The sequence below is a fragment of the Ursus arctos genome, chromosome X (assembly GCF_023065955.2).
Source record: "Ursus arctos isolate Adak ecotype North America chromosome X, UrsArc2.0, whole genome shotgun sequence".
Taxonomy (NCBI): domain Eukaryota; kingdom Metazoa; phylum Chordata; class Mammalia; order Carnivora; family Ursidae; genus Ursus; species Ursus arctos.
Window position 1 is genome coordinate 45,115,393 of NC_079873.1, and position 25,044 is coordinate 45,140,436.

The window sequence follows — 25,044 nt, forward strand, 5'->3', positions numbered from 1 at the left end:
AGAGGCTAGGATACGGCCACTGCTGCTCTGACTCTCAGAAGAGTCACAGAAAAACGCTAGGGAAAGCCGCCAGAGAACAACAGCCTGGAAATACCAGCTGATACTGTGCCCATCCCCATCCCCCCTTGCAGGGGACAGGGCAACTCTACCCAAACAGGGTTGCCTGACATCAGGGTGGCAGACCCCTCCCCCAGAAGGCAGGCTGAAAAATCAAGAAGCCCACATCCCTAAGGTCCCTATATAACAAGTGCACACTGCCTGGGTCCTGGTCAATAATTTGGGCTCTGGGTATCCCCACAATCTCTCCTCATCAGAATGATGATGAGGAGGAATCCCCCATAGCAAAGAAAAGATAATGAGTCTGTGGCCTCTACCACAGAACTGATGGATATGGATATAACCAAACTGTCAGAAATGGAGTTCAGAGTAACAATGGTCAAGATGATGTGTAGGATTGAAAAAAATATTAATAAAAATATTAACGAGAATATAGAATCTCAAAGGGCGGAAATGAGAGCGAATCTGGCAGAAATTAAAAATGTTATGAATCAAATGCCGTCTAAACTAGACGCTTTGACGGCCAGGGTAAATGAGACAGAAGAACGGATTAGTGAATTGGAGGATGGGATGGTAGAAGAGAAAGCTAAAACAGAAACGTGGCTCAAAAAAATCCAATCTCAAGAATGTAGATAATGGGAGATTAATGATTCAATGAAACGTTCCAATGTCAGAATCATCGGCATCCCTGAGGGGGTGGAGAAAGAGAGAGGTCTGGAAGAGATATTCGAACAAACTGTAGCTGAAAACTTCCCTAATCAGGCAAAGGAAAGAAGCATTCGTGGCCAAGAGGCAGAGAGGACCCCTTCCAAGGTCAATGAGAACAGACCTACACCACATCACGTCATAGTGCAATTTGCAAATATTAGATCCAAGGATACAGTATTGAAAGCGGCGAAGGGGAAGAAAATCCTTTTGAACAGAGGGAAAAACATCAGAATAACGTCAGACCTGTCTACAGAGACCTGGCAGGCGAGGAAGGGTTGGCAGGGTACTTTCAAAGCTCTATCTGAGAAGAACATGCAGCCAAGGATCCTTTATCCAGCAAGGCTGTCATTCAGAATTGATGGAGAGATAAGGACCTTCCAGGATCGGCAGAAAGTGAAGTAATTCGTAACCACCAAACCAGCCCTAAGTGAGATATTAAGGGGGGGTTCTATAAAAGTAAAAAGGCCCCAGGAATGATACAGAACAGAAATTTACAATCTATAGAAAAAAAGACTTCACAGACAACATGACATCATTAAAATCATATCTCTCAATAATCACTCTCAATGTGAATGGCCTAAAAGCTCCCATAAAACGCCACAGGGTTGCAGATTGGATACAAAGACATGACCCATCCATTTGCTGTCTACAAGAGACTTGTTTTGAACCTAAAGATACATCCAGACTGAATGTGAAGGGATGGAAAACAATTTTTCATGCCAATGGACCTCAAAAGAAAGCTGGGGTAGCAATTCTCATATCAGACAGATTAGATTTTAAACTAAAGACTGTAGTTAGAGATACAGAAGGACACTAAATCATTCTTAAAGGATGTATTCAAGAAGTGGATATGACAATTACAAATATCTATGCCCCCAACAGGGGAGCAGCGAGATACACAAGCCAACTCTTAACCAGAATAAAGAGATATATAGATAATAGGGGCGCCTGGGTGGCACAGCGGTTAAGCATCTGCCTTCGGCTCAGGGCGTGATCCTGGCGTTATGGGACCAAGCCCCACATCAGGCTCCTCCGCTATGAGCCTGCTTCTTCCTCTCCCACTCCCCCTGCTTGTGTTCCCTCTCTCGTTGGCTGTCTCTATCTCTGTCGAATAAATAAATAAAATCTTTAAAAAAAAGAGATATATAGATAATAATACGTTAATAGTAGGGGACCTCAACACTCCACTCTCAGCAATAGATCACCTAAGCGGAAAATGAACAAAGAAACAAGAGCTTTGAATGACATACTGGACCACATGTCATAGATATATACAGAACACTACACATCAGAACAAAAGAATACTCATTCTTTTCGAATGCACATAGAACTTTCTCCAGAATAGACCATATACTGGGTCACAAAACAGGTCTCAACCTATACCAAAAGACTGAGATTATTCCCTGCATATTCTCAGACTACAATGCTTTGAAACTGGAACTCTATCACGAGGAAAAATTTGGAAGAAACTCAAACACTTGGAAACTAAGAGCCATCCTGCTCAAGAATGATTGGGTAAACCAGGAAATTAAAAATCAGTTTAAACAAATTTTGGAGACCAATGAAAATGAAAACACATCGGTCCAAAACCTATGGAACACTGCAAAGGCGGTCATAAGGGGAAAATACATAGCCATCCAAGCCTCACTCAAAAGAATAGAAAAATCTAAAATGCAGTTTTTATATTCTCACCTCAAGAAGCTGGAGCTGGAACAGAAAAACAGGCCTAACCGAAGCACCAGAAGGCAGCTGATCAAGATTAGAGCAGAGATAAATGAATTAGAAACCAGGAGCATAGTAGAGCAGATCAACCGAACTAGAAGCTGGTTCTTTGAAAGAATAAATAAGATCGATAAGCCACTGGCCAGACTTATTCAGAAGAATAGAGAAAGGACCCAAATTAATAAAATTATGAATGAAAGGGGAGAAGTCACAACCAAAACCAATAAAATAGGAAGGATCATTAGAAACTTTTATCAACAGCTTTATGCCAATAAGTTAAACAACCTGGAAGAAATGGATGCCTTCCTGGAAACCTCTAAGCTACCAAGACTGAAACAGGAAGAAATTGACTATTTAAACAGACCGATTAATTATGAAGAGATTGAAGCAGTGATCAAAAACCTTCCTAAACACAAGACTCCAGGGCCTGATGGATTCCCCGGGGAATTCTACCAAACATTCAAAGAAGAAATAATACCTATTCTCCTGAAGCTGTTTCAAAATACACAAAGAGAGGGGCGCCTGGGTAGCGCAGTCGTTAAAGCGTCTGCCTTCGGCTCAGGGCGTGATCCCGGCGTACCGGGATCAAGTCCCACATCAGGCTCCTCCGTTGTGAGCCTGCTTCTTCCTCTCCCACTCCCCCTGCTGTGTTCCCTCTCTCGCTGGCTGTCTCTGTCAAATAAATAAATAAAATCTTTAAAAAAAAAAAATACACAAAGAGAAGGAAAACTACCAAACTCATTCTATGAGGCCAGTATTACCTTGATCCCCAACCAGGCAAAGACCACATCAAAAAGGAGAATTATAGACTGATATCCCTGATGAATATGGATGCCAAATTCTCAACAAGATCCTAGCTAATAGAATCCAACAGTACATTAAAAGGATTATCCATCATGACCAAGTGGGATTCATCCCTAGGATGCAAGGGTGGTTCAACATTCGCAAATCGATCAGTGTGATACATCATATCAACAAGAAAAGAGTCAAATACCATATGATCCTCTCAATTCATGCAGAAAAAGCATTTGACAAAGTACAGCATCCTTTCCTGATTAAAACCCTTCAGAGTGTAGGGATAGAAGGTACATTCCTCAATTTCATAAAAACCATCTATGAAAAGCCTACAGCAAATATCATTCTCAATGGGGAAAAGCTGGAAGCCTTTCCCTTAAGATCAGGAACTCGACAAGGATGCCCACTCTCGCCACTATTATTCAACAGAGTACTAGAAGTCCTTGCAACAGCAATCAGACAACAAAAAGGGATAAAAGGTATTCAAATCAGCAAAGAAGTCAAACTGTCTCTCTTCACAGATGACATGACACTCTATATGGAAAACCCAAAAGACTCCACCCCCAAACTACTAGAAGTTATAGAGCCATTCAGTAATGTGGCGGGATACAAAGTCAATGCTTGGAAATCAGTTGCATTTCTATACACGAACAATGAGATTGAAGAAAGAGAAATTAGGGAATCCATTCCATTTACAATAGCACCAAAAATCATACATTATCTCGGAATTAACTTAACAAGATACGTAAAGGATCTATATTCTAGAAACTACAAATCACTCTTGAAAGACATTGAAGAAGATACAAAGAGATGGAAAAATATACCATGCTCATGGATTGGAAGAATTAACATAGTTAAAATGTCTATGCTACCCAGAGCAATCTACATTTTCAAAGCCATCCTGATCAAAATACCAATGACATTTTTCAAAGAACATTTTTCAAACAGCCCTTACATTTGTGTGGAACCAGAAAAGGCCCCGAATCGCCAAGGAACTGTTGAAAAGGAAAAAGAAAGCTGGGGGCATCACAATGCCAGATTTCGAGCTGTACTACAAAGGTGTGATCACAAAGACAGCATGGCACTGGCACAAAAACAGACACATAGACCAATGGAACAGAATAGAGAACCCAGAAATGGACCTTCGGCTCTTTGGGCAACTAATCTTTGATAAAGCAGGAAAAAACATCCAGTGGAAAAAAGACAGTCTCTTCAATATATGGTGCTGGGAAAATTGGACAGCTACATGCAGAAGAATGAAACTTGACCACTCTCTCACACTGTACACAAAAATAAACTCCCAATGGATGAAAGACCTCAATGTGAGACAGGAATCCATCAAAATCCTGGAGGACAACATAGGCAACAACCTCTATGACATCGGCCAAAGCAACCTTTCTCATGACACATCTCCAAAGGCAAGAGAAACAAAAGATAAAATGAACTTGTGGGACTTCATCAAAATAAAAAGCTTCTGCACAGCCAAGAAAACAGTCAAAAAAACTAAGAGGCAGCCCACGGAATGGGAGAATATATTTGCAAATGATGCTACAGATAAAAGACTGGTATCCAAGATCTACAAAGAACTTCTCAAACTCAATACACGAGAAACAAATAAACAAATCAAAAAATGGGCAGAAGATAGGAACAGACACTTTTCCAATGACATACAAATGGCTAACAGACACATGAAAAAATGTTCAAAATCATTAGCCATCAGGGAAATTCAAATCAAAACCACACTAAGATACCACCTTATGCCAGTTAGAATGGCAAAAATTGACAAGGCAAGAAACAACAATTGCTGGAGAAGATGTGGAGAAAGGGGATCCCTCCTACATTGTTGGTGGTAATGCAAGTTGGTACAGCCACTCTGGAAAACAGTGTGGAGGTCCCTTAAAAAGTTAAAAATTGAGCTACCCTATGACCCAGCCATTGCAATACTGGGTATTTACCCCAAAGATACAGATGTAGTGAAGAGAAGGGCCATATGCACCCCAATGTTCATAGCAGCATTATCCACAATAGCTAAATCGTGGAAGGAACCGAGATGCCCTTCAACAGATGACTGGATTAAGAAGCTGTGGTCCATATATACAATGGAATATTACTCAGCTATCAGAAAGAACGAGTTCTCAACATTTGCTGCAACATGGATGGCACTGGAGGAGATAATGCTAAGTGAAATAAGTTAAGCAGAGAAAGACATTTATCATATGATTTCTCTCATCTATGGAACATAAGAACTAGGAAGATCAGTAGGGGAAGAAAGGGATAAAGAAAGGGGGGTAATCAGAAGGGGGAGTGAAGCATGGGAGACTATGGACTCTGAGAAACAAACTGAGGGCTTCAGAGGGGAGGGGGTGGGGGAATGGGATAGACTGGTGATGGGTAGTAAGGAGGGCACATATTGCATGGTGCACTGGGTGTTATACGCAACTAATGAATCATCGAACCTTGCATCAGAAACCAGGGATGTACTGTATGGTGACTAACATAATGTAATAAAAAAACATTAAAAAAAAAAGAATACAGTTAAGGTCAAACTTCCTATGTTACCTTTCAATAGTATAGCCATGGGCAGGTATCTTTTCTCTGTACCTCAGTGCAGTTCCCTTATTATAAAATGGAATAAAAGATAACCCCCCAAAAAAACAAAAAAACAAAACAAACAAAAAAACCCCAAAAGCTAAAAATGATTAAGCTCAGTGAGAAAGGTATGTCAAAAGCCAAGACAGGCTGAAAGCTAGGCCTCTTCTGCCAGTCAACCAAGTTGTAAATGCAAAGAAAGTGTTCTTAAAGGAATTATTCACATTCCAGTGAATACATGAATGATAAGAAAGAGAAACAGCCTTATTACTGATGTGGAGGAAGTTTTGGTGGTCTGGATAGAGGATCAAACCAGCCACAACATTCCCTTAAGCCAAAGCCTAATCCACAGCAAGGCCCTAACTCTCTTTAATTGTGGGAAGGCTGAGAGACGTGAGGAAGTTGCAAAAGAAAAGTTTGAAGTTAGCCGAGGTTGGTTCATGAGATTTAAGGGAAGAAGTAGTCTCCATAACACAAAGGTGTAAGGTGAAGCAGCAAAAGTGCTGGATGTAGAAGCTGGATGTAGCAAGGGAGTCACCTGCTCTCTGTGAAAGTAAGAGTCAACAGCAAACTTCATTGCCATCTTATTTTAAGAAATTATCACAGCCATCCCAGCCTTGAGCTTCCACCACCCCTATGGGTGAGGTAAGACCCTCCACCAGCAAAAAGATCAATTTGCTGAAAGCTCAGATGATGGTAAGCATTTTGTATCACAAAAGTATTTTTTAATTAAGGTATATACATTATTTTTTTAGATGCAATGTTATTGTATACTTAACAGGCTACGATATTGTGAAAACATAAGTTTTATATGCACTAGGAAACAAAAAAACTTCACTTGACCTGCTTCACTGTGATAGTTACTTCATCACAGTGGACTGGAACCAAACATGAAACATCTCTGAGGTATACTTGTAATTAGAAAGCCATTAAGTGTTGAGAATGTTACAAACGAACTGTTCTGACTTGCAAACATTTTCCAAGTTTGTCATTTGTCTTTTAATTTTATGTATTTTGGGATACACAAGCTCTCATAATTATTAATGTCCTTTATATATCTTCCCTTTTTTGGTGGGGGAGTGCCTCAAGTCTTTATCTTTTTTCTTTAACATTATCATTTTTTAAAATGAATGTTTTATTTTGCAAAAATTTTACATATACAGAAACTTACCTTACAAAAGTTCGGTAGAAGTATAATCTACATACCGTAAAATTCATCCACTGTAGGTGTAGAATTTACTGATGTTTAGTAAATTTACATAGTTGTGCAACTATCATGACAATTAATTGAGTTTTAGAGTATTTTCATTGCCCCAGAAAGATCCCTCATGCTCACATTCCCACCCTGAAGGCAACTGCTAATCTACTTTCTATCTCCATAGATTTGCTTTGCTGAATATTTCATACAAATGGAATTTTGTGGTCTTTGTGACTGGCTTCTTTCCTTAGCATAGTTTTTATTTTAATTCAACTTTTAAGTTTAATATTGTTATAGATTCACATGCAATTTTAAGGAATAAAACAGAGGGATCCTCTTGAACACTTTACCTAGCTCTCCCAATGGTACCATCTTGCAAAATATAATACATCACAGCCAGGATATTGACACTGACCCAGTCAAGATATAATAGTTCCATCACCACAAGGATCCCTCATATTGCCTTTTACAACCATACCCACCTTCTTCCCCCACTCCGTGTTGCTAACCTCTGGAAATCACTAATCTGTTCTCCATTTCCATAATTTTGTTATTTCAACTATGTCCTATAAATGGAATCACACAGCATATAATCTTTTGAGATTGACTTTTTAAATTTAGCACAATTTCCTTAAGATTCATCCAAGTTACTGTGTGTTATCAAGACTTTGTTGCTTTTTATTGGTCAGTATAATTCCATGGTATGTATGTACAGATCAACAGTACATCTGCTGAAAGACATTAGGGTTGTTTCTAATTTTGGAGTATTAAGAATAAAGATGCCATAAACATTAGTGTACAAGTTTCTGTGGGGACATAAAATTTTATTTCTCTGGGATAAATGTCCAAGAGTGCAATTTCTGGGTTGTATAGTTATTTTTTAAGAAACTGACAAATTATTTTCTGAAGTGGCTGTACAAGTTTACATTTCCAACACCACTGTATGAATGATCAAATTTCTCTGCATTTCCCCAGCATGTGGTATTATCACTATTTCTTTTTATTTTTTGAGAAAGAGAGTGTGTGCATGCATGCAAGGGAGGGGAGGGGAGGGGCAGAAGGAGGAGGAGAAAGAGAGAATCTTAAGCAGGCTCCACGCTCAGCATGGATCCTGTCTCAGGGCTCAATCTCACAACCCTGAGGTCATGACCTGAGCTGAAATCAAGAGTCCGATGCTTAACCGAATGAGCCACCCAGGCGCCCCATCACTATTTCTTATATTAGCCATTCTGATAGCTGTGTAATATCTCATTGTGGTTTTGAGTTTCCCTAATGGCTAATGCTATTGAACATCTTTTCATGTATTTATCTGCTATTGTATATCCTCTTCAGGGAAATGTTTGTTTATGTATTTTGCCTATTTTTTAATTGGGTTGCTTTTTGTTTGTTTGTTTGTTTTACTGTTGAGTTTTGAGAGCTCTTTATATACTGTAGATACCAGTCCTTTGCTGAATATGTGGTTTGCAAACATTCTCTTCCAGTCTGTAGTTTCTCTTTTCATCCTGTTCATGGGCTTTCTTTCAACTGGCAAAAGTTTTTTTTTTTTTTAACAAATACATTTATTTTAAAATTTTACATAATCTTTGGGTAATTCAGAATTAGATTAGACATGTTTTAGAAGCTTCTGAGATTGAGGTCTCCAAACTAATATGAATAGCTTATGTAATTGCTGGAAGGACTGGGGGACCTCATGATATACGATGAAAAATGGTTACTGATGAAGACAGAACCCCTTATGGGCAGGGACTTTCCTGTAGCACTCAGTCATCATTTTTAAGTTATCTGTCACAAATATTAAACATGTCACCAGACCAACAGTAATACCTCTATCTTATTTGCATTTTACTAGTTTCCATATAGAAAGAACACAGAATTAAAAATTCTGTAGATTTAGAATCACACTTAATCTGATCCCTTATATTAATAATAACAATTAAAAGCTAGCATCTACCCATTGTAGTCTCTGTCCACACCAACACCTATCTCCTGTTGATGGAATGCCACCTTCCTCTCACTCAAGTGTTCGTGATTCAAAGATTGCAATGAGTGTGTCAATCAGGACATGAACCAAGCCAGATGGGTGCCTGGCTAGCTCAGTCAGTAGAGCATGTGACTCTTGATCTTGGGGTTGTGAGTTCGAGCCCTACATTGGGTATAGAGATTACTTAAAAAAAATAAGCCAGGAATTCATGGGCCCAGAGAGGTAGAAAAGACTCGCTCCACACAGCAGTAAGTTGCCCAAGTGCTCCACCCATTCCCAAGCAGAATCAGGCCTGAGTTGCAAGCAGGGATGAGGAGAAGGGGAGGGGCATGTTCTGCACCCTCCACTGCCTTGGATGGTTTCCTATATTCCAGGCAGGGTAGTTATTGTCTCCCAATAGAATAGTTAATTCCCTGAGGACAGCACCCCCTCTCTGGCCTCTCTCCTCCCCAGGTGTGAGCACAGAGCAGGTCCTTAATGAAGGAAGGAAGGAAGAAAACCACAACGTACTGAGCACCTGCTTTGTGCCAAGTACAGAACCAGGACAGATGTTTCATGTAACCTCACAACAGTCCTGAGGCAGGCTCATCACCCCCATTTTACAGATGAGGAAACAGTCTCAGGAGAATTTGCCCATGGTGACATAGCTAGTAAATAGGGGATCAACAATTTAAAAATCCAGGGCTTCTCCCTTCAGGGCTCCTTCTACTGCTTATATAAGCCACGGGTTTGGCAGCAAGTGAGCACTGCAGCTCCCAAATGGCTGGTCTGGAGCTCACACTTAAGAGGCCCTTGAGCACATGGTGTCAGGAGTCCAGAATCCTGGGTCTAGGAGGCCTGGCTCTACAGCATTACTTTGTGACTCTATGTGAGTCCTTTACCTTTTCCACATTGGGGGCTGTACTATTCCAATGTGGTTCTCCACTGGGGGAGGGGGTAGCAAAACTACCTGGAAGCATGTTTGCAGACCGTGGAGGCAAGGTCTGTCTGGAGACTCTGACATTGCTCCCTTGCTGGAGGGGTGGAGGGCATGGCAGTCTGATAAACGTTGTGAGAATCAGTTACGATCTCTACGGCTCTGACTTTTGAGAGTGACTAAATTCGAGGGAACCACACCCCTACTCCCTGAGAGACATTCCACACAAGGCCCATGAAGGTCAAAGAAATTATCAGGGCAGGATACTTTTAAAGTAGAAAATGCTTAAAATCAATTTGAGAGAGGGAAAAACTACTCCTTTCAAAGGGAAAAACAAGATGGCAGTCAGGAGGGGTAGGGTGGGCATTAACAGTGAAGCAGTGGACATGGTGGGCAAACCTAGCTGCAGGGTAGGTAGGATCAGGCTAGGGTGAGCCTGGACAAATCTGGATTTTGGCATCTGGCTTGCCTAGTGTCTGCCATGGTACTGTACCTGCTACCTTAGACATGACTAGGGGTTTCCTCAAAAAATAATTTGAGCCTTTAAGTTCAGGCAGACCTTAGAGAATAAATTCGGGTAACAAAGGCAGAAAGGAAAACACAATTCAAATGACTTAAATATCTGCTTGACATGTTTCTTCTCTTCCTCTAAAATTTCCTCCACAGCTGCAGCTCTGTGAAGCCCTCTCCAACCACAGACACAGCAAGTGTACGGCCCCTTCCAAGTGTGCTGGCCTCTCCACAACACCTCCCTCCCTCAACCCTATGCAATGAACACACTGAATCCTCCGTGTCTCTCTCCTACTGAACTATGAGGAACTGGAGGATGGTGCTCTTCTGTGCCTCTCATCTCCATATGGAGACAGCTATGGGTTCATCAAGACCCTTTGCTCATAAGCACCCAGGCTAAGAATCCACCAAACCAGCTAGACTAACAGGACACCACGTTTCCCAGGGGCATGGACCTTGGGGGCAACTTTGTTCTGGAGGAATTGAGCATGTTTCCTATGCCCTGTACACTTGCAGAGCCACCCTATACCTGGGCACAATCATAATTTGGGAGAATTTCTTTAACACATGAAATCACTGTCTAGGTGCAGATTTCAAGCAATAGAGAGTACTGGTTTTTGAGAATAACATTCCAGTGGGGGAAAACAGCCCAGCTTTGGCAGTCCTGGTGGGAAAGGTGGATCTTGCATTTACCTACGTGTGGAAAGAAAGCTAGGTGTGTGTACATGTGTGTGGCAGGAGGATTTGGGCTCACACACCTCTGCAACTACAGGGCAGGCTGGACCTGGCTGCTTGCTGCTGGGCTCCTGCAGCCTGGGACTCTTGCTGACAGAAAGCCCACAGTGCAAGCTGTGATTATTCAGGAATGTGACTGGCCCAGGCTTGGTGGAGAAGGGCGAGGGGACCTGACCAGGGAGCCCATGCTCAGCAGCGAATTCTCTTGAAGCCAGGCAGTGTAGTTTTGCCAAGCAGGTAAATGTCCTTGTCTGTGCCCTGGCTGAGGTGCTTCACCAGATTCTTCTCAAAGAGGAGTGGGTGGTAGGCACTCATCATGCAGGCACCGCTTGGATGGGAGGAACTCGTAAATATTCACCTGGTCACAAAGCATCATGATGATGATGCCAAGCATCCCGGATGATGGGGGATTTGGCTGACTCTCCTCTGTGGAGACTTCTTGAATGATGTCCCACAGCTCCCAAGGCATCTTAGGCTTGAGGATGTAAAAGGGCTGATCAGGATGCAGCTTGCAACAGCTCTTCTGGTTGTCAAAGAAGCTGTAGTCAGCTCTGGTTCCACTGTGGGATATCTGAATGGCAAACAGGTGTGTCCCGCACAATTAGGAATCCCTCACTGTACAAGCTGTCTTGAAGACATGCCCTGAAGAGGTGACCAATTGAGAGTTCATCAGGCGAATGGTAGTTTTTGTGCCCACATTTTGCTAGCAATTGGTTGGGGGCACCCCATTAAAACCCAGGACTGCATCATGATCATCTATTTCTTGTTCCATCTGGGAGGACTGCAGAAATTCTGATGATGAGATAATAGCACATCAGCCACATGGCCCAGCCTTCGTCCTCATGTTCTCCTTGGGCAGGAAACCCTCCCATTCGGAAATATTGAAGGGAAAATCTATGGCCTCTACTACGGATATGTTCACATGGTCCCAGAGGTGGCAGTGCAAGGCCTCTGCACTGAACTTGACCCTGGCCCTACCCCCTCGTAAGACACTTCATATTTCTTCATGTTCAGATAATTCCTCCAGATTTTTTACAGCCTGATGATAAGGTTTTCGGAAGAGCTGTCCTTGTTCCACACCTGGAAGGAGGCCTCTGGCTTGGCCTTGGCTGGGCCCCAGGGCCTGTTAAGGGCCTGGATGTTGAGGGCCTGGCTGCCCCTGTGGCGGTTCTGGGTGCTGCTTGAAGTCACAGACGGTTTCTCCAAACTTCTCAACATCTGGAATTCTCTGGTTTGCAATTTAAGGGAATCACAGTAACTCCATTTCTTCTTTTCCTTCCACATACAGATGACTACAAATAGGAAAAAGGCCAGCACACAGCAACTGAACTTTTTCTTCAAGTTGGTGTGAATTATAATGAAAGAGGCATTCAAGGCAGCCACTCTGTTCTGAGCAGGAAAACAAGACTGGTTTTTGGCTAAGCTCCCTGGGGCTACAGGCCCTTCAAATCCTCAGGAACCAGCACTATTCTCCACGGGAGGAATGTTTACTTTATTGGGCCTGGAGGCCAACATTCATTTATCTCAGGATGATCAAAAATCATCTTGATGTTCCCAAGGCCAAGGTCAGTGCCTGTAGCTCACCTCATGTGCCAAATAAGCAAATGTTTTCTTCTTGCAAAGAAGGTTCTCCTTAGCCCAGGAGTAGGGGCACACATCCAGCCTGGGATCACAGCATTCGTGGATGAGGAAGAGTTCAGCGCTGGGACAGAGGCTTGGCACGGGGGCTTGAGCACACTCAAGGAGACAAGTTCATTTTCAGCTGTGCTCCATGGCTACACTGTTTCTCTTTGCGCTGCTCGCTGCAGAGCTCTGCACAATTGGCTCTACCCTGCTCGCTGCATGCTTGACCATCTGGGCTGCAGATGCTCCTTGCAGGCAGCCAATCCCTTTGTTAGTATCAGGTGTCTTCCCAGGCTCGACCCTGTCACCCCACTCCCCTACCCCAGGTGTTGGGCAACTCTATGTCCTGCAGCCACAAGGGAGCCTGGTGCCAGGCACCAAGTCCTGGCAGGAGGGTCTGCTGCGGAGTGGGGGACCTGGGCTGAGGGGTGGATGGGATGGTGAAGGAGGGAAGAAAAGAACTCAATTGGCAAAAGTTTTGAGTTCTAAGGTGGTCTAATTTATTAATGTTTCCTTCTATGAATTGTGCTTTTGGTTACAAGTCTAAGAACATAAAATCTTTAAAAAATCAGTTAAGTGAATAAATGAGAAAAAATATATTTATGCAACTTTTTATATTTGCCTATACAATTACCTTTACAGGTGGTCATTATTTATCCACTTGGTGTCATTTCCTTTCAGTCCAAAGGACATCATTTAATTTTTTTCTGTTTTACATATTTATGTACTGTTTTTTAAATTCTAATTCCAGCATAGCTAATATAGTGTCAAATTAGTTTCAGGTGTACAATATAGTGATTTAACAATTCTACTTACTACTCATTGCTCATCAAGGTAAGTGTACTATTATTAATCCTCTTCACCTATTTCACCCATCCCCTCACCACCCTCCCCCCTCTGGTAACCGTCTGTTCCCTATAGTTAAGAGACTGTTTGGGGTTTGTTCCTTTTTGTTTTGTTTTTAAAATTCCATACATGAGTGAAATCGTATAGTATTGGTCTTTCTCTAAGTTATTTCATTTAGGATTATACTCTCTAGCTCCATCCAGGATGCTGCAAATGTCAAGACTTCTTTCCTTTTTTTCTGACAAAATAATACTTTATTGTATATAAATACCACACCTTTATCCATTCATCTATTGATGGACACTTGGGCTACTTCCCTAATCTGGCTATTGTAAATAATGCTGCAATAATCACTGTGGTGCATATATTACTTTGAATTAGTGTTTTGTATTCTTCAGGTCAATACCTAGTAGTGTGATTATTCGATCATATGGTAGTTCTATTTTTAATTTTTTGAATATTGTCCATACTGTCTTCCATAGTGGCCACACCAGTTTGCATGCCCACCAACAGTGCACGAGGGTTCCTTTTTCTCCACATCCTCTCTAAGACCTGTTGTTTCTTGTGTTTTTGATTTTAGCCATTCTGACAGGTGTGAGGTGTTATCTCATTGTAGCTAATCATCATTTTAGTATAAATTTATAATACATTTTGGTTTTTTTGTTTGTTTGAGCCAAGACTGCTCTTTTTTTGTAATCCCAAGCTATTCTTATTCATTTGTTTCTCCCAATAAACTTTAGAATTATTCTGTCAAGTGGACAAAAACTAGTTCTTATTTATCTTCACTTTTTCCATATCAGGATGGCACATGGTTAACTCAAATGTCCTATTACAGCTGATAACAAATCCATTGCTTCTTAACAGAATTATTTGTCAGAAAAGATTCAACTTTACCCATGAATCTAGACGTATGACCTTGTCCAATTTCACGTTCTGTTTCTGGAAAACTGTTGAGATTTGAATGAAACCTTGCTACAAATGACAGGGCCTTGTTACATGCCTCTCCACATTCAAAAGCACTGCACCCCACCCCCGGAAGCCTGACAGAGTTCCTTAACATCCTTTTCTCCTAGGTGGTGACTATTATATGTGTAAAGGTTATGTCTTCCTCAAACTATACCAACCTTTCTTGTAGACTCTCATCTCTCTAGGCCAATTGTCCAAGAGCTGCATCAACATTAACTTTTAGTCACAACTTCCCCAGCATTACTTTACTTCCATGAGAGGTACCTTATACCTATAGTTAGCAGAAGCTAGTACCCTACCTAGTACTAGACTCCTAGTACCCAATTAGGCCACGGTTCAACACTGCTACCCAGTCTTTACCTGACATTGCTGAGCAATGCAGTATTTAGGATAAGTTAATCTTCATTTAAAGGTGAATTTTAAATTTCCAACCAGATTTTATATTAATTTTTAAGATTGTATTTTTCTACCATTTTGTCTTTTAAAGACAAATTGGGAATTGGAGAGTTGGAGAGACTTGGGTTTAAACTCTTTTTTTTTTTTAAAGATTTTATTTATTTAACAGAGAGAGACAGCAAGCGAGAGAGGGAACACAAGCAGGGGGAGTGGGAGAGGAAGAAGCAGGCTCCTAGCAGAGAAGCCTGATGTGGGGCTCGATCCCATAACGCCGGGATCATGCCCTGAGCCGAAGGCAGATGCTTAACAACTGCGCCACCCAGGCGCCCCTTGGGTTTAAACTCTTAACACTACCCATTACTAGCTATGTAACCTTTGCAAGTCACTTCTCTTTGAGCCTTTGTTCCCTCATCTATAAATGGGGATAAATAATATTTACATTTTAGCACTGTTATGAGGATTAGTAGCATTGTACACAAAGGGCTGACTTAGCACATTGCCTGGTACATAACATGTAATATTATAGAACCTGTTCTTAATGATTTTATGAATGCTGATTATTGCCTTGTGCTTTATTAATGAACTTATATGGGTTACTGGTTTATACAGGGCAGTTTCCCTCTATACTACATGGGTTCTTAGGTCTTTTTAAAAGCAATCTTTATATCTATTTCCCTGATTTTAGGCAGCTTTTAAGCTGCCACTTATCATTGCTGTCACTGGGGCTGGTTCTAAGAATAGGTCCTACTCCTTGTCTCACCTCCCTTATTTGCTGCTTCTAATCTGTTGTACACTGGAAAATCAGATAGCCAAATTGTCAGAAAGGTGTCTAAATTAAGAATAGATAGGTTGAGCAGGAGGCTAAGGGGTTTTTCTTCAGGGAAAGCATATAGAACATATTAGATTATTAGAGCCTAGTCTTTGTGATAGCTATTATAGCTACTCATAAGCCATTTTTATTTTCATGCTCCTGGAAGTGTTTCCAAAAATCCAGGGGATCAAACATATGGAAAAATGAGCTATTACTGTACTTCTGAGAAGAAATGTAAACAAAACACGGTAATTCCAGAGTTAATATGGGACATTGCAGGGCTGTGGCCCAGAAACAGGTTAGAAGCTTGGAGGAATGAATCCTGTCATTATTCTTATTGGGAAGACTTCTTAAGTCACCAATTTTAATCGCAAGGCAGTTAGAAAATTAACAAATATTAAGCATCTATAATGTGATAGGGTCCCTACATGCATTACCTGAATCTTCAAACAGCTCTGAGAAATAGTAATTATACCCATTTATGGTAAGGGAGTGGATGCTCTAAAAGGTTAAAGTGACTTATCCAAGCTGTAAAGTCCCAGAATTCAAACTAAGGTCTGTCCAATTTCAAAGGTCAGTGCTCTGTAGCCCTCTAATGACTTGTTGAGACTGACTTCTTCTCTGCACAAAAATTTACTTCCTCCACATCAGCAAATAAACAATGAGAAAGTGTAACAGAAAACAGAATGACATCCATAATCACTACAATATATATCAAGTACCTAGGACTTTAAAACACAGAAGACCTCTACGTAAAAAAAAACTAACTCTACTAAGACATAAAGGAAGAGACCTAAATAAAGGGAGAGGTAAACTATGATTTCTGGATGGGAGCACTTGACATAATAAAGATGTCAACTCTCCCCAAATTAATTTTTGTGGAAACTGGACTAATTCTAAATTATATGTGGAAGAATAAAGATCACATGATTCAGAAATAGTTAGTACATGTCTCACACAAGAAAAGTACAGAGTGGAGATTTGCCCTACCTGATACTAAGGCATATTAAAAACCTATAATAATTGAAACAATGTGATCCTGGCCAGAGATCAAACAGGCAATGGAAAAAAATGAATCCAGCAGTGTACTCATGAATATATAGGAACTTGATACATAAGAAAGGCAGTAATATACATCAATGGGGAAAGAAGACTCATTTAATAAATGGAGTTGGGAAAACTAGCTTATTACCTAAAGAAAATAAAATCAGAGCCCTTCTTACAGAATATACAGAAAAAATACCCACTATATTAAAGACCTGACATGGAAGGCAACATTATAAAACTATTAAAAAATGTAGGAAAGTATCTTTATGACCCAAGGGTAGGGAGGAATTTATTAAATACGAGCTCAAAAGCACATACCACAAAGGTACAGTTTGAAGGGTGTGACAAAACCAAAATTAAATATTTCTTGGTTAGGGGTGAAGTACACTGATGTCTGCAACTTATTTGGAAATGTATCCAGAAGGATGGATAAATGGCTGGCTAGAGATGGACAAATGGACAGTTATATAGGATAAAGTAAGTATAGTAAAATGTTAATTATAGAATCTAAGTGGTGGTCATATGGGTATTCACCTTACTATTCTTCCAACTTTTCTGTGTGTATGAAGTTATAACAATACGAAAGCTGGTGAAAATGAAACACTTTTGTTCAACAAAATATTGTACATAGTTTTAAAAAACTGTGACTGGAAAATATATTTGATATACACACACAGATACAGAAATGACACTTGCTATATATGTATGTATATACACACATTTGACAAGAAAGTTCTGAGATCAGCAAGAAAGACAAGTAACCTAAAAGAATACTTGCAAGGTAAAATAAATAGGCACTGCAGAGAATGAGAAAACAAATAGTTAATATGTATAAAGTAGAAGCTCAACTCATCTGTAGTCAAAGAAATGCAAAGTAAAATAAAAGATACTACTTGAGGGGCGCCTGGGTGGCTCAGTCCATTAAGCGTCTGACTCTTGGTTTTAGCTCAGGTCAGGATCTCATGGTCGTGAGATCCAGCCCCCTGTCGGGTTAAGCGTTCAGCACAGAGTCTGCTTCAGATTCTCTCTCCCTCCATCCTTCCCCCACCCCTCTCTAAATAAATAAATAAAATCTTTAAAAAAAGATACTACTTGAAGCCCACTGGACTGGCAAAAATTAACAAGTTATGTGATATCAGTACTGGCAATACTATGAAGAAAGAGAAACCCTTACATGTTGTTCACAGGACTATATATTAGTACAGATCTGATCTAGAGCAACTTGTCAATATGTACTGAAAGACCTACATGCATATCTTACAGGATCCAGGAATTCTACTCCCAAGTATATACTTCAGATAAACTGACACAGGAACACAAAGAAACAAAGACATCTATGAAGATATTTCCTGCAGCACTGTTTATAACACCCAAGAACTGGAAATCAATAACTAAAATACTGTGAAATTACTATTTGATGGAACATAATCCAGCAGTCATGAGGAATGAACCATGTATGAATATGGATAGATCTCAAAAATAACAGAGTGAAAAAAATTAGAAACAGAATGAGATGTACAGCACCTTTCATGTTAAAAAAGGGAAAAAATCTACATGTACAAACAACACTACAGACTCTGCAAGGATACACATATGTCTAAATAAATACAAGGAAAATGACTTGGAAGGACACACAACAAATACCCAAGAGTGGGGAACTACAGGAAAGGAAGGGAATTAGATCACGAATCAAGTCTGAAGGGGACAAAAACCAAATATAAAACCAAATATAAAAGTTCACAAAGATCATGCGTGAACTGATGATGACAGAGGGTCATGAACTGAGGAGACTGTCATAGCAATCAATTTCAGTGTTTCTGAATTCTAAGCTAAGCATAAAACAAAAACCTCCCCATCCCCAAACACCATAAAAACACAAGCTTAAAGGAAATGTGAAAAAAGTAAAAGAGAAATGAACTGGCCACCTTCCTGTCACATAGCTTACCGGAGTACACAGCACATGAGCAGCAGATGGGTTGGGACATTAGCTGGATTGAGCATACTGGGTGTATCTGACTTCATACAGGCCAGGAAGGCCCGCATCCTTCTGTTCTTGTCCTCGACTGCTTTGCCTAGCCAGAGCTTCTTGAGGTTTGGGCAAGTCCATTCCCGAAATGTCAGTGCAGACACCAGCTCAGGGGTTTGAGGTGACTTCCCTTTATAGGCAGACCACTCTTTGAGGATCACTGAAGGAACTGGAAAACAGAAATTGAGGAAAAATAGGCTCTAGAGAATGTCTGAGCATTTCTACAACTGGCCACAATTGACAGGATCTGTCACATTTCAACATCTTTTTATTTTTTGTTAACCACAATTTTTATTGTTAGCAGTAGTAACAGCAGGAGTAGTAAACATCAGATGCTTGATACGTGTTAAGAACTTTACATATAAATATAAATCTCATTTACTTCTCAGAACTCAGAACTCTAATCCTGAGAGAAAAGTATCATATTATCATAAAACATAGTGCTCAGTTTTCAGATGAAGAAATAAAGTCTCAAAGTCACACAGTTAATTACATTGAAACTCATTTAAGTACATGTACCAGGCTAGCAAGGAAAGAAGTCCAAGGAAGAATTATATAAATATCTGGCTTCTATGGGACACCCCAAAAGATTTTGTAAAATTTCACAAAATTCTCAAAAAACCAACATCTTTTAGATTTTTGAAGGTTTAACAGATGAGAAAAACATGGCTTCTATCTACTTCTGGTATACCTCAGGCTTTTAAGCTATGGACTCTTTCACTTAAGACGTCTAGCATCTACTCAATTACCCAAGATAGAAACCTGGAAGTCATCGCAGAGTCTGCACTCTCCTTCCCTCCTACACATCTGGTTACTATCCTTTATATCTGTTCCCTTTTCTTCATCAAAACAAATATTGCATAGGTTCAGGTCTCATCACCATTCACCTGACAACAGTCTCCAGACTGCTGTCCCTGACTTCATCCTGTCTGGTCTACCACAGATGCATGCCCCACAACTGTGACAGTGCTCTTTTCAACAAAATTTTTAATTTGAAATAATTGATTCACAGGGAGTGGCAAAGACAGTTGAGAGAGGTCCTGTGTATCCTTTACCCAGTTTCCCCCAAAGATTATCTCTAAAACAATTATAATATCAAAGCTACGAAGTTGACATTGGTATAATTGTGTGTATAGTTCTATGTCACAGGTAGGTTTGTATAACCACCACTGCAAAGAAGATACAGAACTATTCAATTACCACAAAGATCTACTTTATACTACCCTTTTTATGGTCACACCCAACACCCTACAGCACCATCCCTAATCCCTGGCAACCACTTATCTGTTCTCCATCCCTATGATTTTGTCAATTTGAGAATGTTATATAAATGGAATCAATCATATAGTATGCAACCTTCTGAGATTGGCATTTGCACTTGGCATAATGTCCTTAGGATCCTTCCATGTTGTTGCATAGATCTCTCTTTTTGCCAAGTAGTATTCCATGGTATGGATGTACCACAGTTTAACCATTCATCTTTTGAAGGACATCTGTATTGTTTCCAGTTCGGGGCTATTATGAATAAAATCTACTATTAATATTTGTTTATAAGTTACTACATGAAAATAAGTCTTCATTTCTCTGGGATAAATGCCCCAAAGTGTTAAGTGCTCGGTGGCAAGGTAAGTCTATTTTGAGTTCTGAAAAATTATTTTTTAGAGTGGTGGTACCATTTTATGTTCCTACCAGCAACTTATGGGTGATCTAGTTCCTCCGCATCCAATTTAGCACGTGATATTAACACCATATTCATTCTAGCCATTCTGATAGGTATGTAGTTATATCTCCCTGTGGTTTTAATATGCAATTCTTTAATGGCTAATGATGTTAAACATCTTTTCATGTCTTTATTTGCAACAGGTATAATTTCTTCAAGAAATGTCTGCATTCTTTTGCTGATCTTCTAATTGGACTGTTTTCATAATGCTTTGTTTTCAGAGTTCTTTATATATTTTAGACAGTAATCTAGCTGTGTGGTACTTGTTCACCTATGGATGTCCAATTCATCTAGTACCATTTGTTAAAAGGACTATCCTTCCTTTAATGAAGTACTTCTGCAGCTTTGTCAAAATTCAGTTGGTTGTACTTGCATGGGGCTATTTATGGGTTCCCCATTGTGTTCCACTGCTCTACGTGTCTATACCATTACCTATATCACACAGTCTTAATTATTGTAGCTACACAGTAAGTCTTCTAAATCAAGGTAGAGTGATTGCTCCCAACTTATTCCTTTTCAAAATTGTTTTAGCTGTTCTAGTTCCTTTGTCTTTTCATATAAATATTAGACTAATCTTGTATATATCTATAAAGAATCCTGCTGGGATTTGGATAGGAATTGTGTTAAACCTGCATATCAATTTGAAGAGAATTGACAGTTTACTATGTTGAGTCTTCCAATTCATGGAGATCTATGTCTCTCCATTGATGCACTTCTTCACTGATTTCTTTCATCAGCATTTTACACTTTTCAGCATATAGATCTTGAACATCTTTTGTTAAATTTATTCCTAAGTATTTCATTTCCTTTGGAGGAATTATAAATGCTTTTTTATTTATTTTGGTTCCTCATATTCATTGTCAGTATACAGACACACAATATAATTAATTTCTGTATATTTATTGTGTATCCTACAACCTAGATGAACTCACTTATTAGTTCTAGGAATTTTGTTGTAGATTGTGATTTTCTACAGAGACTCTGTCATCTACAACTAGGGACAGTTTTATATCTTCCTTTCTCATCTGTATGTCTTCTATATCATTTTTTTGCCTTTCTATGCTGGCTAGAAGTTCCAATACTATGCTGAAGAGCAGCAGTGAGGGCATAGCTAGCATTGCTCCCGGTTTTTGGAGAAATACATTCAATCTTTTACCATGAAGTATTATGTTAGCTGTAAGGTTTTTGTAGATGTTCTTTATCAAGTTGAAGGAATTCTCTATTTTTAGTTTTCTGAGAGGTTTTTTTTTTTTTATCATGAACTGTTGAATTCTGTTACATATTTTTCTGCATCCATGGAGATGACCATATTATTTTTCTTTTTTATCCTGTTTATATGGTAGATTACATAGACTGATTTTTCAAATATTGGACCAGTCTTGGAAGATGGAATAAACCCTACTGGGCAGTGGTGTGTAATTCTTTTTATATATTGTTGAATTCTACTGATGATATCTTGTTAAGAACTTTTACATCTATATTGATGAAGGATATTGGTCTGAAGTACTGTTTTTATATACTGTCTTTATCTGGTTTTAGTATTGGGGTAATAATGGCTTCATAGAGTGAATTGGGAAGTGTTCTCTCCTATTTTCTGAAACAGATTTGTGTAGCAATTCTTTTTTTTAATTTAAAGATTTATTGTCCACAATAAGTGCCTGACTGTGTAAAGCACTGTTGGAAATTAAAAGATTTATGAGAGAGACTCTATGTATTCTTTTTTAAAAAAACTATTATTGAGGGGTGCCTGGCTGGCTCAGTCAGTAGAGCACCCTAGTCTTGACCACAGGGTCATGAGTTCGAGACCCATGTTGGGTGGAGAGATACATTAAAATTTTTTAAATGTGTTATTGAAATATAATTGACACACAATGTTAAATTAGTTTCAGTTGTACAACATAGGCATTTGAAAATAATTTGCAAGAAATTTGGTAGAATTCTCCAGTGAAACCAATTTGGTTAGATTTCTTTTTTGGGAAAATTTAAATTTTATTAATATTTACAGGGCTATTCAAATTATCTATTTCATATTAGGTGTGTTGTGGTAGTTTGTAATTTTGAGAAATTGACCCATTTTGTTTAATTTGTCAAATTTATGTGTAGAGTTGTTTACAGTATTCCCATATAATCCTTTGGATATCTGTAGGTACTACGGTGTTACTCCCTGCCTCATTCTTGAAATTAGTAATTTGTGTATTGCCTATTTTCTTCTTTGCAGACTTTCTAGAAGTTTGTCAATTTTATTGTTCTTTTCAAAGAACAAGGTTTTTGTTTCACTAATTACTCTCTGTTATTTTTCTGTTTTCAATTTCACTGATTTTTGCTCTTTATTATTAATTCTTCACTTTGGTTTGCTGCAGGTTTAGCTTTCTCCTCTTATTGTTTCTTGAGGTGAAAATTCAGATGACAGATTAGAAATGTTTCCCCTTTTCTAATTTGAGCATTTAATACTATGAATTTCCTTCTCAGCAACTCAGCTCCATACCACAGATTCTAATATACTGTATTTTATTTTTCATTTAGTTCCATATATTTCTTTCTCTTGAGACTTGCTCTTTGACCCATGGATTGTATAAAAGTGCTCTGTTACTTTCCAAGTATTTGTAGATTTTCCTATTATCTTTCTGTTGTTGATTTCTAGTTTGATTCCATAGTGGTCTGAGAATATACTCTGTATAATTTTAATTCTCTTAAATTTATTGAGTTTGTTTTATGGTCCAGGATATGATCTATCATGGTATATGTTCTGTGGGCATGTGAAAAGAACATATATTTTGCTCTTGTTGCATGTTCTATTAAGAGTCAATTAGATCCTATTCATTGATGGTATTATTGAGTTCTATATTCCTGATGATTTTCTGTCTGGTTGTTCTACTCATTATTGAAAGGGGAGTTGAAGTCTCTGATTATAGTTGTGGATTTGCCTCTTTCTAAGTTTTCTCAGTCGTTGCATCACATATTTTGTGGCTCTGTGGTTTGGTGATACACATTTAAGATTGCTAGTCTTCTTGGTATATTGATGCTTTTACCAGTATATAATATCCCTCTCTCTACCTGGCAATTTGCTTTGCTCTGAAGTCTACTTTATGTGGTATTAATACAGCCATCCCTAATTTCTTTTGATTAATGTTTTCATGGTATATAATTTTCCATCATTCTACTTTCAACATACATATCATTTATATCTGAAGTGAATTTTTGGAGACAACATATAATTAGGTCACGATTTTTATCCTGTCAATGACTGTTTTTTAATTGGTGTAACCAGACCACTACATTTAATGTAATTATCGATATGTTAGGGCTTACATCTTTTTTTTTTTTTTTGGTTTGTTCTGTTTTTCGTATCTCTGCTTTCTTCCTCTTCCCTTCTTATAGATTACATGAACTTATTTTAGAATTCCATGCTGATTTATCTATAGTGTTTTTGAGTATTTCTGTGTACACCTTTCCTAGTGCATTTTCTTGGCATTGGATGACGTAAACATAAGTTACCACAGTCTACTGGTGTTGATATTTTACCGGTTCAAGTATAGAAACCTCACTGGTTACATCCCTTTAATCTTCCCCACTTAGAATTGTCTCACATATTTTCCCTATAGACACTGAGAACCAAATTAAGCAGTGAAACTTTTGTTTCAACTGTGAAACATAATTTAGAAAACTCAAGAAAAGCAAAGTCTACTGTTTTTACCTACATATTTGTTCTCTCCATTGTCTTTCCTTCCTTCCTGTTTCAAGATTCCTTCTTTAAGTCTCTACTTTAATTCTAGTTAGTTAACATACAGTGCTAGTTTCAGGGGTACAACACAGCGATTCAACACTTCCATACATCACGGTGAGCTCATCATGACATGTGTACTCCTTAATTTCCTTCCCCATCCCCCTACTCCCTCCCCTCTGATAATCATGATTAAAAGTCTGTTTATTCAAACTGAGGGCTTCAGAGGGGAGGGGTGGGGGAATGGGATAGGCTGGTGATGGGTAGTAAGGAGGGCACATATTGCATGGTGCACTGGGTGTTATACGCAACTAATGAATCATCGAACCTTGCATCAGAAACCAGGGATGTACTGTATGGTGACTAACATAATGTAATAAAAAAACATTAAAAAAAATAAAAGTCTGTTTCTTGATTTGACTATCTCTCTCATTTTTTTCCTTTGCTTGTTTTGTTTCTTAAATTCCACATTTGAGTGAAATCATATGGTATTTGTCTCTCTCTGACTTTTTTGCTTAGCCTATACCCTCTAGCTTCACCAATATTGTTGCAAATGGCAAGATTTTGTTATTAGGGCTTCATAATATTCCATTATATATTCCAATACAATATTCCATTATATTCCATACACACACCACATCTTTATCCATCCATTGACTGATGGATACTTGGGCTGC

At 39.1% G+C, this 25,044-nt stretch overlaps 1 protein-coding gene and 1 pseudogene across 10 annotated transcripts in view; both read right to left on the minus strand.

The window, feature by feature from the left end:
• The window catches only part of FAM120C (family with sequence similarity 120C), a 120,963-nt gene that overhangs the window by 33,757 nt on the left and 62,162 nt on the right, over positions 1–25,044 (minus strand). For 9 of the 10 annotated variants that reach the window (XM_026488659.4, XM_026488660.4, XM_026488665.4 and 6 more), the window contains exon 10: positions 18,846–19,095. In XM_026488659.4, the coding sequence (XP_026344444.2) occupies positions 18,846–19,095 (250 nt within the window). Of the gene's footprint in view, positions 1–18,845; positions 19,096–25,044 lie in introns of those variants that run through there. The other variant, XR_006408418.3, reaches the window with a different exon arrangement.
• On the minus strand, positions 7,344–13,484 carry LOC113247531 (beta-galactoside alpha-2,6-sialyltransferase 1-like; annotated as a pseudogene).